Genomic DNA, 16,375 nt, shown 5'->3' on the forward strand with positions numbered 1-16,375 from the left:
GGAAAGAGAGAGAAAAATATATATTCTTGGTTTCAGAACATTTCCAGGCTAATAATCAGGAAGCAAAACAAGCAAAAATGTTTACTCACTTTGGTAAAATTATGTTTCTTTAAAGTTTGCTGACACTAAGTTCTAGCATTACAACTGTGATATGTCAATAACAGTTCGCATGTCTTATTTATTTTGTCTTTGGAAACAGATGCGTTGAGGGGAGGGGGGAGGGGAGGAATTAAATGCCATATGAACTGATATGAGGAAGGAATCTACCTTCTGGAGGTGAAGAACAACAAATGGTACAAACGTCAAAGAGAAATAAAGAGGAAACGTTTTCCGGAATGTAGCCGATGTTGCATTTGCATTATGAGCTAAACAAGAACTTGTGTCAGGGTGAATAACAGAACAAGGGATGATTGAGGGAAACTCTTCCAACTTTGCATGGTTGGAGTTCTTTTTATCAGACAAAAAGGCAGAGAGAGACGCAAAATCCACCGGAAAGCCTCTGCAACAATCCCTCACAGCCTTGTACACGGGCTGTGCAACTGGCCCAGTCTTCTGAATGAAATCTTGATATGCTTTTGGCAGGGTCTCAGGACGCATAACAAAGGCATACATAACCTGAAGACAATCATAATTTCGTAAAATGAGACACACAACAAATGATGGCAAATTGGACTATTGATCAGCAATACTAGCGCACGGACCATCAAAAATTTTTTGTTCATGAATGAATATAGTTCCATGTATTTGATGAAAATCACGTCAGCAAGATTAGAGGAAAAGTTGCAAGCTTTACATATCAAAATAAGATTGTTATTACCTGCGCGCATGCAAAGGCAAAGAGCAGAGAGTCCCCATGGCTCCAATGACTTCCCCAAAGGTGGAACTTGTTCTTGGACTTTGCAGAATTATAAGCACACTAATGAAGAAGAGGAAAATCATTAGACCAACAGCTTAGAAGAATTCGCGAAGAGATACGAAACTAATTTAGATACCTGTGCTACCCTGGCTAAAAGATATAGCGCAAGCGTGCGCCTCCGATTTGAATCATCTAAAGCTAAAATAGACAAAGCAGCAACTGAACCAGCTAAAATTCTGCACCATCATCGACTTGAAATGTCATAAATATGGAAGAAGCTTAAAAAGATAAATAAATCACAAACCAGAATCAAACAGGAAACGCGGTACTGAACCAAAAGTCGGGAAGAAATTACACACACTATGTAGGGATACAACATCTTACGAATTTAGTGGTGTCTCTTTCTTCCTCAACTTTCTCAACAAGCATCTAAGGGCGTGGTAAGAGCCCGTGAAACCACCAAAAAATAAGCCAATACGGCATGCTTCTTCTCTTACAATAAGGTCCTTTTCGGAGACAAGTTGCTGCAGAAAAAAAACAGAAATTCTTAATTTACTGGCCACTAAGATATCTGCTTATGCATCCAAATATAAACAGTTCGATCTAAGGGTAACGTGATTTAGCTAATGCTAACTGATCACTAATGAAAATAAACGATGATTGAATTTTCGAATTAAAGAAGATCAAATAATTGCCTACTTTTTCGTTGGCATTCTTTGCAATCCAAAAATTTAAAGAACACTTATTTTCAGAATTACGCGCCAATTTGAGCACCATAGCAATAATTCCATCCTGAAATGTGAAGAAGATCACACAACTGACACTTCCCAACCCTGATCCACACGATCACAGAACTTCTTCTCCTCCAAACCCTAAAGTTCTCCTCTTTTTCATCGCCGATCACTCCCAAAGTCAAAACCACCACCGCAAAAACCAAATACAAGAAATGCCATAAAAGAAAACAAGAATTATCCACAGAACCAGCACCGGTACCTTAAGATCGAGGAGCGAAGAATAGGACTGGCGGCGGGCGAGCTTGAAGGCGCGGAGGAGGATGCCGATGCCGACGCGGACGCCGTAGGAGAGAAGGAAGCTCTGGCAGAGATTACCAATGGCGTTGGCGACGCACGACTCGTCGCCGGCGTGGTGACACGGCGGGTGGTGCGGGGGACCGCAAGCAGCGGCGCGGCGCTGGCGGCGCTGCAGCTCCTCCATGGCCTCCCGAAGGCGATCCTCAGCCTCGCGCAGGCGGCGCTCGGCGTCGGAGCTGTCGGCGAGAGGCGGCGACGGCGGAGAGGAAGGGGTTTCGTTCGCCATTGTAGAGCAGTATCGGAGGAGAGAGAAAGGAACTCTGGGCTTTTGCCTTTGGCATCTGCAAAAAGGGGATCTCCGCAACTGTAATTAGCGGGAGACGGAGCTATTAAGTAACGCCATTTTTTATTTATATTTTTTCTTTTTTAAATGAAATTTCATTACATTCTTTTTTATTATCTCATCTCATTATTTATTATTTTTGTGTTCTTTTTATGGAGTATCATTTTTTGTTTTGTATATGTGAAAATGGAATTCTCTTATTAATAGAAAAAAGAAAAAAGCATTCGTGAGCAGTGAAGATGGGGCCGTAGATTAGACTTGGGGGTTGTTTGGTTGAGAAATTCGTACCTCGATTCGAATCATGGTTTATGATTCGCTACAGTATTTTCTCTCATAAAAAATACACGTAAATCAAAAATAATTCTAATATCATGATTCTAATTCATGAACCAAACGTCTCCTTACTTACCAAAAAATAGGTCTGTTTTAGACTTGATATTTCAATTCAAAAAAAAAATATTTGAGAGATTATTTTAGAATCAGACAAAATAAATTACTAATAGTTTTTATTTTTTAACTGTTAAAATTAAATTAAAAACTATCTTTTTCATGTATTTTTTAATATAATGTAATTTTAATTAAATTTAATACTGTCAATACTAAGCCTACATGAGAACGTCTAGTTCAAACTTCAAATTTCATCATAGTTGTCATTTGGCTTTGCCCTTTTTTGTTGTCTTTTTTTAATATAATGTAATTTTAATTAAATTTAATACTGTCAATACTAAGCCTACATGAGAACGTCTAGTTCAAACTTCAAATTTCATCATAGTTGTCACCCTTTTTTGTTGTCTTATTAATCAGTTATCGAAAATTTCTTCACATTTCCCAAGGTAGACACCACGTCTCTAATTACCCAAGAAAATTTTAGAATTAAATAATGTAAATTTATTTATTTAAGTTAAGAACTTTTTTCAGTAATGTACTGTCATATTTTATGGCTGAAAGATTTATGGAATTAATATCAATATTTTTAAATTCTGTAGCAAGTTTTATGATTAGTTCATATTTAAGAACCAGTGAATTCAGTTGATAAATTCTTTCTGCAATTAAGGCGGAAGAATTCTCAGTGTATATACAATTGGAGACTCTTAATCTTAGGAATCTCTTAGTGTAGTATAATGTCAGCAGCGTATAGAGAAACGCTCTGACATTTAAAGAGAAACCCCTTAATTTCCAAACAGATAAGAAGGAATTAAAGGGGTAGTGTTTCAGTTAGGAAATTCATATGCAATATGAGTGCAGAAGTTGACAAAGTCGGGAACTGAAATTTCCTGTCAACTAAGTAAATTCTCAAAAGTCAGTATGCAGTAATAAGAATAGAACATTAAAGGGTGATTACTAAGTGTTCACTAAACCTTGCTTATGTATGCAAGATGACATCAAGTAAGCAATTAGAAATTTAAGTTAGGTAAGATACCGTTACTAACTTTCAGACTGCAATGAGAAAGGATGTGCAGAATACTGTGTTAAACTCACAAGTGGGCCAACACATGAATCTTAAGGTTAAGAAGTGAAAAAGAATTGAAAAACATCAATTCTAGGGTTTTAGAAATTATCATAATGAAAAATGGATAAAAGATGGGTCTAGAAGGTCGAACCGAGAAAATTGGGGTTTCGACTGATTTAAGTGGACCGAGTCAAAGTTTGTTGACCAAGAGTCGACCAAAATGTCACTCTCAAAAAGTTAGTCAAGAATTGTCAAAGTTGACTAAGTTGACTAACTGTCTGAAAAATGCAGATAAAACGCGTACTAGACATGAAATTAAGCTGAACCAAAATAGGATAATTATTAAATGATCAATGGTTGAGATTTAAAGTAACTTTTTAGATGAAGAGCTGAGATCATGCCACTTGCTTAGTGAGGTGGCCAACCAAGCTTGTACAAGAAGCCAAGAAATGAGATATTTTGGTGAAATTTTGCAAAAAAATCCCTCAAAAGTGCTAAAATTACATTTTAGTCCTTTCACTTTATTAAGTCCGGTTTTTAAGAGATAAAAGTATCCTCAAATGTTCATTTTTCATGTCAAGAACTGTGGGTGTTCATCCAAGAGAGAGAAGAAGAAAAAAATTACCAAAAGTGAAGACATACAAGTTTTAAGCGGGAATCGATTGAACTACTGAGGATTGGTGATTTCGGAGTTTGTTCTTCATTCTTCTAAGGTGAGATTTCACTTTTCCTCTCCTTTTTCTTACCTTGTCTGAATGGTTTAGATGTGGTAGAGATTATGGAGAAAGTTTGCCAAGTTGGTGATTGAGTTTCGATTGATGAAGGAATAGGAAGCTTAGTGATTAAAGGATGAATTTGTGGTTGTTAGGTTATGTTTCTAGCAACTTTTAGATATGAAAATCCTTGTGAGAAATTTGATGGAACCCTAGAATATGGTTCCTAAGTTGATTAAATTGTATGAGAAAGATTGTTAGCTATAATTAGAAGATGAAGTAATGGATAAATCGAGCTAAGGATAGCTCGGGAAACACAGAAAATAAGGCAAAACTCCGCCAAAATTTAATTTGAGAATTTGAGGTTAAACCTAGTTTTAGTTCTAAAATTTGATGCTAAACTTGGTTTTAGTTCTAAATAGAAGCTTTAAAGTATTTTCTTCGAAAAAAACACTACATAACTGTTAAAACAGTTTTGGTGTTGAACAGAGGAGTTCGCTGAAGAACTCGAAGTATAATCTCAGGAAAATATGTCAATTTTAGACTTTGCTACTAAAAAGTAAGGTAATCAAGATTTAATAAACCTAATCTTTAAATTAGAAACAAGGTTTTACAATCCTTAAGCTAGGAAAGAGAAAGAAAGCCATAAGCAGATAATCAGATTTTGTCATAAGCTTGCTAAAATAGAATAACAAGTGATAGTTAATCTCACACACTTAATGAGTGTTCATTCTCAGAAAGAAAGAAAGAGAACAGACTCTTTGGCGAATAGAGGATTCCACTTCCTAAAACAGGTAAGTAAAAATCTCGCCTACAGTATAAATAGATTTTAAAATGAACAGTACACTTATATGAGTTTGAGTACATTTAATGTTATGTATGCTATGCTATGTTATACTACATACACTTAAGCAGTGCACATAAATTATATATGTTTGAGTACATTCCATGTTATAGTATGTTATGCTATGTCATATTGCATACACATTAATAAGTTAAGAGGAACTTATAAGAATAATCTTAGTTGAGTGCCGTACCAGCCTCTGAGAGGGAGGTAACTTAGCCTCCGCAAGGGAGAAGAAAAAAAAAATTATAAAGTCCTCTGAGATGGAGGCATTCAGTTCAATTTATAATCACGGTGTCATTGGGGACCTTGCAAACCCTCATGTCCTGATGATTGCGCGCAAGTGGTACGAGCACTCGGGCCCATCAGTAAGTAAGATAAGTTCAAATAGTAAAACACAGACAATAAAGCTTTGATAAGACATAATAAATCAGCATAAGCAGCTCATGCATATCTTTCATGTAAACTTTCAGTTATTTTGCGAGTAATAGTTCCTACTTGCTGAGCGAAAGCTAATTTCAGAGTATTTATATTGTAGGTAAGCAACTTGCACATAATGTTTGATGGACTAATGGCGAGGCAGCGGACAAGCGGAGTGGAGGTTGGGAAATGGATACCGCACGCAATTATTTCCGCAACAGTTTAAGGTTTTAAAAAGATTTTTGTTGAATATGTCTATGAACTTGTGTTTTGAAAGTTTGCAGTATGATTGTTAAGTTTGTGTAAGCTAGCTGGATTTTGAAAAGTAAAAATATAACTATGTGTAAATTCATGCTTTAGAAAAGAATTTTTTTTGAAGTATAAACACTTTGATATGTTCAAAAAGTGGAAACCAGAATTTATGTCGTTACAATAAGTTTTTAAAAGAATGATATAGTTCTTTAAGAGAAAGAAACTTATGCTCAGAATGCTACAACATTCTATACAACATTTTAAAGAAAATACTACAACATTCTATATAACATTTTAAAAATAAAATGATACAGCATTCATACAACATTTTTTTACAAAAATGTTGCAGCATTCTAGGTAGCATTTAAAAAAAATCTCTTAAATTTTGGGAGTTTCAGAAAGTATATGTTAAAGTTAGTTACAGTGACGGTCAACTCAGCATGGTCGTCACAACGTCAAGGTGGGGTTGTCAAATGGGCCGGGTCGTCCATGGACAGCCCGTAACAGTGTCAGATTTGGCACGGCCCGGTACGGTACTGTTACGAGCCGTGCTGGCCCGGCACGTTAGATGGGCTAGGGCTGGGCCTCAGCTTCTCAACCCGTGGCCTAAGCCCGGCCCTAGCCCGTGAAGGCACGTGGCCCGGCCCAAGCCCAAGCTCAGAATCGGCCTTTGTTCGGCCCGACCCAGGCCCGCGAAACAGCCCGCAGCCCGTTCGGATTATGATCGTTGGGCCCGCGAAGGGCCCAACAGTCACAATCCGAAAACCCACAAAAAACCCCTATAATACCCCTTAATTCCACCCTAAATCTCACACAATAATTCACTTTCAACTTCTCATCTCACTCTCATTCTATCTCTCATCTTGTCTCTTTGATTTTGATTCTAAGCTTTTTTCTTGTGTTCACTCATTTTCTTGTTCTTTCATTTACAAAGTTTAAGTTCAATCAATTTCTAAAAAATGGCAGCATCAAACTTCTCTGATTTTAACTGCTCTTCCTGAGCTTGGTGATGAGCCATTTTTCCAGGATGAAATAATGCCTCCCAACCCCACCCCCACTGAACCAGAAACTGCTCCGGTAGATAATGCTTCAGAGCATAACAAGGAAGTTGGAGAACGCACAAGGGGAAAAAGACCGCAAACTTCTCCTGCATGACAGCATTTTACAGAGGAGGCCCGACCAAATCTAAAAACAGGTGAAATAGATATTCGTGCGGTATGTCAGTATTGTAAAAAACACTTTCTAATAAAAAGGGTGGGGGTACTGGTCATCTCGATAGACATTGGAAAGTATGTCTACCGTTGCACCAAGGTGTAAGTATGGACTCCCGCTAACCAACATTATCACTCACATCACAGGGGTTGCAAAATTTTACATATGATGCACAACGTGCTCGTGAGGCACTAGCTAAATTTTTAGCTAGTGCAGAATTGCCTCTTTATTTTGCTGATGATGTGTTGTTCAAAGAATTCATACAGACGGCCTTATGCCCACAATTTAAACGGGTAAGTAGAAACACAACTCGTTCTGATTGCATGAAAGTATTTTATACAATGAGACAATCTCTTGTTGATAATTTTAGGACTTTTAATACTACTGTATCTTGTACTTCTGATCTATGGGATGGGTGCAATAAAACTGGATATTTATGCGTCACGACGCACTATGTTGATAACGAATGGGTTTTACAAAAAAGAATAATATGTTTTCGTTTATGTCCATATCCTCAGAACGCATCAGCTATTTTTAGTACAATAATGGAAATTTTTGAGTTTTATAGGATAGAAGATAAAGTTTTAGCTATTACTTTTGATAATGCGTCAGCTAACACGGCTGCAATTGACATGTTTAAACGTAGTTTGAACCTAGCGTTTGGGGGGGGGGGGGGGGGGGGGGGTGGAATTTCATCACATAATCAATTTAGTAGTTCATGCAGGAATTGAACATATTTCAGCTAATCTAACAAATATTAGAGAATCTTTATCCTTTATATCTAATTCTGAAGCTCAGCTCCAAGAATTCAAACAATATTGCAAGAACAGTCAGATGCACCCAAGAAAGTTCCCCATTGAAGTGAGACATAGGTGAAATTCCACATATTTAATGTTGAAGGCTATACTCCCGTATTCGGAGCTCATCACAATGTATGTAAACAGTAAGAACGATCAACTTCTGATTTTTTATACAGATTGGCAGATTGGTGAGTGTTTGTTTAAATTTCTAGAATTTACAATGCTACTGAATTACTTTCTGGAGTTTATTATCCTACCACACATTTAGCTTTATATTAACTATTTAATATTTCAGAAACATTTTCTTATTATAGGGATACAAAACTTTTTAGAGACATAGTTAAGTTAATGGAAGCTAAATTTAAAAGTTATTGGTCAGGTTGTCCTATGTTATATGCATTGGCAACCATTTTAGATCCTAGGTGCGGAGTATATAGGACTGAATCATTAATGACTGCTACAATAGAAAATTTAGGAATTGATATGCAACTAACTATTACTGACGCTAAGAAAATGTTAAAAAAGGTATTTAGTTTGTATGAAGTAAAATGCAACACATGTCAAAAAGAACAGAAAACTTCGATGTCAACTAGCAGTTTGGGACCTAAAGGATCGTCATGGAGTTTCTTAAAGAAGAAAGAGAAAATGGTAGGATCGTCATCAACACAAGCGTCTACCGAACTAGTAAAATATTTTGAAGTAAATTTTGTAATCAATGACGATAAACTAGACATCTTACAGTGGTGGAAGAGCAAGACCGATCATTTTCCAACACTGTCCGTAATAGCTCGTGACATTCTTACAACTCCAATGTCAACGGTAGCATCGGAGCAAGCATTTAGTGCAAGTAACCAAATTCTTGATGAGAAGAGAAACAGAATGCATCCAGATATCTTGGAGGGGCTAATGTGCGTTAAAGACTGGGAAGATGCTAGAAGACGAAAACAACAATACACGGATGATTCAATGCAAGACTATTGTTCTAACTTAGAAATAACATAATCTTCTGGAAGCATTTAGGTTTGTAATTTACTATTCCTACTGCACTCTTTTTTCCTACGCTAAGGTTTTGTCCTGATCTCCCTACGGGTTTTACTTGACAAGATTTTTAACGAGGCAATCATTTATGTGTACTTATTCGTATTATCTCAATTCAATAAAATCACATTTTTTGTGAGCATTTGATATATTTTCTTTTTTTTAATTAAAGTTTTTAAAAAAAATTACAAGGGCCTGGGCCCAGGCCCGGCCCTGGCCCTTATGGACTAGGTCCGCGGGCCTGAGTTTTTCTCCTCAGGCCCGGCCCAGGCACGGCCCTGCAATGTGCAAGCCGTGTCAAGTCCGGCCCAAACCCGTCACGGGCCTGGGGTTAGATGTACTGTGCCAGTCCGGCACGACACGTTTGACATCACTACGTCAAAGGCAAGAAACTAGTGTCGTTGGAGTTTTGACAACAACTGCTGAAAGAAATAAATATAAATAAAAGCAAAAGAATGTTGGGAATTGAGCATTTTTGCCGACTACTAGTGTGTGTGTGTCTATACATATATATATATATATATATATATATATTTTACTTTTAGAATTATAGCTTTTTTTAAGAGAAAATGGCGTAAAATAGATAAATTAAAATTGGTTCATTGCGTCCGGATTAATTGGAACCAATACCTTATTCAAATAATCTGGTTTTAGATTATTTTCAATTCTATTAAACATACATACAACCTATAGCATTCTTATTTGCAAATTTGTAGATTCTTGTTTACAAACACATTTAACTCACATCTACCAAATTAAATCGGATAATAATTAGCATGACTAGCACAGAGATAACAAAATGTGCAAGGCTTTGCTCCATTAAAGCCAAGATGGTCCAATCCAACACACAATTTCATGTAACATGCAAAAATAAAAAATAAAAATAAAAATAAAAATAAAAAAGAACCTCTCAAATGATCTTAAGAGGACAAGAAATCACAAGAAAGCTAAAACTTGTCTTTTTGGTCTTGCCAAGAAGATTGTCATTGCTTGTCATACAAAGTCGCTTCATCGGCTAGCTTCTTAAGGTTGTCAAAATCTTGGGTTCTCCTAAAGAGAATTACTCCAACGACAGTCGCAAACACCGCTGCCTTGCATATGAAACTGCCGGTTTGTCCGACGACATCAAGCCCTGTCAAGGCATCCACCACATACGCCATGAAGAAGCCAACCATTGCAGCTCTACCTGTAAGATGTCGTTTATACTTTGTTAGACATAGAGAATCACAATTATAAAGATCAACTCACTTCTCAACCCTCTAGTTTTTCTACTTTACCTTCTCAATTTTAAAAACACTTTTTTTTTTAATTTAAATTAGTCTCATTTAATCTTACTATTGGAATATCCCTTAACCCCCTCTTTTTCCTTATGTTTTTAACATAAATTCTAATACTCCCTCTTTTTCCTTATGTTTTTAACATAAATTCTAATCAAAAGTATTACGTGAGATTAATTTAAAACTCTGGAGAACAAAGTGTGAATTTTTAAATTTCAGCATTGAAGTGGAAATGACCGCAAATTTGAGAGGCACATGTGAAAAGAATCATATCATGATTCTCAGAATTTGGACAAGTGTTTTTTTGAATTTCGAGTTCTTTTAACCATTGAGAAGCTCGGCCTCTGGGAGATGGGATCTTTTTAGCCATGCCCACCAAGGTATGATTGAGCTCCTAAAGAGAACTGGATCTTGGTTTGTAGCTGCCTCTGGATGTAGTTCTAGAAACTTCCTTCTTCTTGCTTCTGCAATGTACATAGATAATCACACCAAAGAGTTCTTGTGCTAATTCTAACACATGTCATTACGTATAATGCGCTTTAGGATAGAAACTAAAAACATCTGACAGTAATAGATTAGGTAGAACCTGCTACAATGAGACCATCCCAATCCATCTTTCCATCCTCGACAAACTTGTTCAAATCCCATGTCCCGTTCTTCCAGCGCTCGTCGGTGAATTTCGCGACAGAAGCTTCTGTTTCCCCGCCATCTTCGGCTTTGTTTTCAGCATTGTCCGGTTTTTCAACGTGTGAAGCAGGAGTGTTTTGTACTTTTTCAGCTACCCCCAAACTTGTTTGGCCTTCCACATCGAGAGTGACAAAATTAGTAGTAGCCTGCTTCGTACCTAAGGATCGAGCGAGTTTCGGTTGAGGCTGCTGCTTCTTAGCAATGTGATTTGAGCTGCATGCTCTTTGCAATGAAGCAGTGATGGCAATGGAAGCCATAACTCTTCCAAGATAATTTCTCTTCTTTCTTTTTTTCCTTTGGTTTTTCTATAATTTCTTCCTCCTTGTGGAGAATAAGCTTATGGATAAAAAGTGGCAGAACAAGCCCATAATACTCTTCAGGTTAAAATAACTTATCTTTCTTCTCACGTGTAGAGATATGGGCAAGCTTTCTGTTATCCCTATCTACTCCTTTAAATATTTTGGTCTCACAGGAGTTGAATTATTGTTTGCAGTCACATGTGGCAGTTCCTATAATCTTGTAAAAAACTGTGTTTAATTCAATCAACATGTATTATCACTAACAAATCATCCCGAAAAACAAAACCAGAGGATTAAGCAAGGATAAAAACTTCTTAGAAATAATGATTCTTCAATTGAAAACAATGGTACTAAGGATTACAACATAACTGATAGGAAAAACATTTATTTTCTGATAAACTGTTTAAATTAGTAAACTGCCCAAAACTGACTCAGTTGACACTTTTGAAGGGAAAGTAAAAATTGCTTCTAAGCCGCTTTGTTCGGCAGTAAACAATACATGTATCTGAAGACAACAATAATACAAGAAATGCAACATGTTGATTGAAGCTCTTCACGCTTCCCATCCCCTTAGAACAGTGGCGCGAGCAACCCGGTTTACGCCCAAAGTGAAGGCTCCCATTCTGAGATTACAATCGTGCGTCTTGCACATGTTCTTGATGTTGTGAAAAGCTCTGGTCATGTATTTCTTAAGCTCACTATTTACCTTATCTTCATCCCACATGAAACCTTGAATATTCTGAAAAGATTAAATGTGTTAACAACTTTTTTATGCGCTTTTTATAGTCTATACAAATTAATATATATATATATATATATATATATATCAATAGGAGAACAAGTTTGTCCTTTTCCTCCTGTTTACCTGAACCCACTCAAAGTAGCTAACAGTCACACCGCCAGCATTTGCATATATGTCAGGAAGTATGATAACTCCTTTTTTAGATAGAATCTGCAGCAATTAAATTCGTCCATCAGAGTTGAACCTTTCTTAAATAGAAGTCCAGAGAGAAAAAATATGATATAATACCTCATCAGCTTCTGGATCGGTTGGATGGTTTGCTGCCTCTACTATGAATTTGGCCTTAACACTTGCGGCATTTTCCCTTCAAAAGGAGAAGTAAAGAATATAAATAAAACTTAATTAATTTCTAGAATACGATTGCCAATTAAATCTAACCAACAACGGTTAAGAAACAGAATTGGTTAAACAACAGGTTAAGGAAAGGGTGGTACTTGTTCAGAACTCCTCCCAAAGCACAAGGGATGAGAACATCGCATTCGTGAACAAGCAGTTCATTTGGATCCATGGCATTTCCACCTGCGAAATTTAGTAAGCTTCCGCCACATGCTTTGTGCTTCAGCAACTCTGGTATATCAATGCCATTTGGGTTATTAATTGCCCCACTGATGTCACTTATGGCAATAATCTTGCCACCTCTCTCATGAATGAGCTTGGCTGCCCAAGATCCCACATTTCCAAACCCCTAAAGAAAGTAAAACTAATAAGAGAACATCTTTTGACATAATCACCAAGTATTTTGACAAAGAAGACAAAGTAACAAGTCTTTAGTTGTTGATGTTACGTCAATGTACCTGAATAACAAACGTCAAACCATTGACTGATTTCCCATGTTCAGCAAGTAAAGCTTCTGATGCGAAAACAACACCGCGCCCAGTTGCAGCCTCCCTACCAAGCGATCCTCCAAGGTCCTAAAATCAATTAAAAAAAGCGAATCAGAGAGGAGAATTGTCAGGGTTTCGATGAATACAGGATATCTTTTTCAGTGTCTAGCACTTACAATAGGCTTTCCTGTCACAACTGCAGGTGAGTGACCATGAAATTTAGAGTACTCGTCCAAAATCCATGCCATTGTCTTGGAGAAAAAAAAAAAAAAAAGTTTGCACATCAATAGAGATTTTCTTTAACGCCCTTTCAAGCAAATGGAGAATTATTTAGTAGGATATGAAGAAAATACCCTACCTGTAGGACAGTTTTTAACCGCTAAATTCTCATTAGGTTCCCAAAATTACCTTTTAAATATTATAAGATTATGAGGTAACTGATGGTTAAAAGTCGTGTTCTACTAATAGGATACTTTCTCATGCCCTACTACATCTCCAAATTACAGTATGAAAGATGAATGTCATCAAACCTGGGCATTGGTTCCCATATCTGGTGCTGGGACATCAGTGTGAATACCAATGAGGTCATGGATTTTTTGTGTAAAGACACGGGTGAGACGCTCCAATTCACTCGTACTTAACTCCCCAGGATTGCACCCAATTCCACCTTTCGCTCCACCATAAGGAATGTCTGCCACAGCAGTCTTCCAAGTCATAAGTTGAGCCAATGCATTTACTTCATCTGGGTCAACCTTCAATGACAAGTTACAACAACATTTCAATATACAAAATAAACTCCACTTCATATACAGTACAAGCCAATAGATTCACTCTTGTAGTTTCTGAAGGAAAAAAAAAAGTGAAGTAGTTTATCCTCAAATTTTCTCTGACAGAAACTGAGCTTGCACAAACACAAATGTTTTCTCAAGATGATATAACAATTTCATTAAAAGTCAACTCCTTTTTCCTAATGTTTTAGCTTCGTTAACTTATTGATTGTGATTACAAGCCTAGCGTAGCGTCCATTCCGCACCCGACTCTACTCAAAGTGTAAACTGTAGAATTCTAATCCTCTCATTCTCAAGTTAAAAAAAAAAAAAAAAAAAAAAACACTTTCTAATTGAATGGAACTTTAGATAACTGGTTTATGGGAAACCCCTACATGCCCTTTAATGAAATATATTAAGATCAATAAAAGCCGTTATAACAGAAAAAGGATAGTCAAATTAATCAATTGTAAATTACCCAAAAACCCAAAAGCCAAAAGCAAAAGGCCAGCGGAATCTTCAGACGAGAGAAAGACAAAAATCATGAACAGAATCCCAGAAGGCAAAAACCCACAAACAAGTGGCACTTTCAAACAAGTGAGACAAATATATAACAGAAAAATTATCAAAAATATATATATTGAACAGAAAAAAAAAAAAAAAGAATCACCTCAGGATGATATCTGATCCCTCCTTTCATTGGTCCACGTGCATTGTCGTGTTGCACTCTGAATCCAACGTACGACACCAAGCTTCCATCGTCCTTAGGAATCGTGCACTCCACCTGATCCGGGTGGGCAAAAAAAAAGTAAAGAAAAAGAAACGACACGCTTTCTCGAGAAACAAACGGAAAAAGGTGATGAAAAGCAAAAAACCTTGATCTCTCTAAAGGGGATCAAGAGAGACTTCTCAATCTTGGAGTCAAGACCGAGAAGACGCGCCGCTTTGCGGAAATTGCGGCTTGTTGCGGCGAGGGCGTTCATGGCTGATCGATCACGAAGAAATAATTGCGACGGAAAAAAAAGGGAAAAGAAAAAAGAAAGAAACTTTCCAAGCGAAGAACAATACAATAATAATCGAGTAAGTGAAGAAAGAAAAGGAAATTATGAATGTGGGTTTTGAAAGAAAGGTTGGTTTGTGAGATGTGTTGAGTGAAGCTATACATGCTTATATAATGCGTATATATATATATAGCAATAAGGGAAGGTGTGCTTTCATGGAGTCTTGGGAAACAGAGAGGGAAACTCACCCGGTAATTAAAAAATAATTAAAACAAAGGTAATTGTAATAAATTTGTCAATTTGGTTGGAGATTTTTTTTTTGCTAGAAATTTGGTTGGAGATTTTAATAAGACTCTTTTTTGAAAAAAAAAAAAAAAGAAAAAGAAAAAAGAAGAAAAAAAAAGTTTCGTTTCCAATTTGGGCATGCCCAAAACGACTATATTGGACCGAAATTACCATAATAGCCTTGTTAGTGACAGTAATCTTCACCTGAGAAGATAAGTAGAGAATTTGAGCCGTTCTTGTGGAATGTGGATTGCACTGCTACGCCAGCAGGCCAAGAAAGGTACAACCTTCTTTTTATTTTTTTTCCTTAATAAACGGTACTAATTTTTTTTTTTTTTTTTTTGGGTATGGAAAACGATTAATTCATTGATACAATTAAAATCATTATGTTACGTTTAGTATGAGAGTTTAAATCATGACAATTTTAATTTTAGAATTAGAATTAGAATTTATGATTTTAATTTAAGATTCAAATTATAATTTTGAAATTGGAATCAGAACTAGATGTTTAAATTATTTAAAATTTAAGAAGAGAGATGATTTTATTTTTTAAAGTGATTCTAATTTAAAATATCACATTAAAATTTAAACTTTAAACTAAAATTATCTAAATTAAACACTAATTTTTAAAACTTTTTTTTTTACTTTTGACAAATAAATAAAAGTTTAAACTAAAATTACGGTTCCGATTCTAGACTCTCGTACCAAACGCAAAGAATCATCTTCCGCCCAATTGCATGGAATTACTGAAATCGTACACTAAGGGGCAAAAAAAAATTCTGAAAATGAGTGAGATGGTACATTAATGTGTCCTAAACTCTTATTTTTCAGGGATCATCTTCCGCCCAATTGCATGGAATTATTGAAATCGTACAATAAGGGGAAAAAATGATGAAAATGAGTGAGATGGTACATTAATGTGTCCTAAACTCTTACTTTTCAGGGATAGACCGTACAAGGACAAAAATGAAAGGAGACTAAGCTTGTGGAAATCCTTACATATCTATGATGCCTAGTTGGTACCTTGTAATGATTTTGTTCAGAGTTTCATGTTGCAAGTTTCAAAATTTATGCCCGCAACAATTTCAACCCAACTTTGACTTTAATTTTGCTCTATTTTTTCAGGGGACATTGTTAGATTGCAAGAGAAATTTTCTAAGTTGAAAAGAAAAAAATAACAGATTGATATCTTCGAACTACAAGTTTGTATTTGTATGTTATTTGGAAAAGCTAGAAACTCATATTTTGTGCCATATATCCATAGGAACTATTCTAAAGCCATCCTAATATGTTACACCCTCATTGCATGTAATGATACATCCAAGTGTATATGATCTTTGAGAACAATGAAAGGGTAACGTGTGAGGGTAATATGGTCGATACCCAAAACAAAACTTAATACCAGTCAAGAGTCAAGACCCGTTTAGTTTGACTATTAGCATCGCAGAAAAATAGGGTTCACGTTGGAAACTTG

The 16,375-nt window shown here is 36.2% G+C and overlaps 2 protein-coding genes and 1 pseudogene across 2 annotated transcripts in view; all 3 read right to left on the reverse strand.

Annotated features, from left to right (window-relative positions):
- LOC21400107 overlaps positions 1-2,257 on the reverse strand; it is a 3,454-nt gene extending 1,197 nt beyond the window's left edge. The window contains exons 1-5 of the mRNA XM_024173954.1: positions 1,850-2,257; positions 1,241-1,380; positions 993-1,092; positions 818-916; positions 268-615 (exon numbers count right to left, since the gene is read on the reverse strand). Coding sequence (XP_024029722.1) covers positions 268-615; positions 818-916; positions 993-1,092; positions 1,241-1,380; positions 1,850-2,173 — 1,011 coding nt within the window. The 5' untranslated portion in view covers positions 2,174-2,257. The remainder of the gene's footprint in view (positions 1-267; positions 616-817; positions 917-992; positions 1,093-1,240; positions 1,381-1,849) is intronic.
- Positions 2,258-9,906: 7,649 nt separating this feature from the next.
- On the reverse strand, positions 9,907-11,255 carry LOC21400108 (annotated as a pseudogene).
- Positions 11,256-11,533: 278 nt separating this feature from the next.
- LOC21400109 (glutamate dehydrogenase 2) lies at positions 11,534-14,927 on the reverse strand. Its single transcript, XM_010110846.2, has 9 exons — positions 14,491-14,927; positions 14,286-14,399; positions 13,379-13,600; positions 13,025-13,099; positions 12,819-12,935; positions 12,459-12,709; positions 12,253-12,328; positions 12,088-12,174; positions 11,534-11,961 (listed from the first exon to the last, which is right to left on the reverse strand). The coding sequence occupies exons 1-9, from the start codon at positions 14,596-14,598 to the stop codon at positions 11,776-11,778; spliced, it is 1,236 nt and encodes a 411-aa protein (XP_010109148.1). The 5' UTR covers positions 14,599-14,927; the 3' UTR covers positions 11,534-11,775.
- Positions 14,928-16,375: the final 1,448 nt, after the last annotated feature.

The sequence above is a fragment of the Morus notabilis genome, unplaced genomic scaffold, assembly GCF_000414095.1.
Source record: "Morus notabilis unplaced genomic scaffold, ASM41409v2 Scaffold223, whole genome shotgun sequence".
Lineage (NCBI taxonomy): Eukaryota > Viridiplantae > Streptophyta > Magnoliopsida > Rosales > Moraceae > Morus > Morus notabilis.

What these genes read in the sequence shown, in the direction of transcription:
- LOC21400109 (XM_010110846.2), bottom strand. Translation starts at nt 14,598, where the DNA reads ATGAACGCCCTCGCCGCAACAAGCCGCAATTTCCGCAAAGCGGCGCGT. An exon ending in GGATCAGATATCATCCTGAG is followed by an intron (nt 13,601 to 14,285) that starts GTGATTCTTTTT and finishes TTGTCATTGAAG; the next exon opens with GTTGACCCAGATGAAGTAAA. An exon ending in CCGATCCAGAAGCTGATGAG is followed by an intron (nt 12,175 to 12,252) that starts GTATTATATCAT and finishes TAATTGCTGCAG; the next exon opens with ATTCTATCTAAAAAAGGAGT.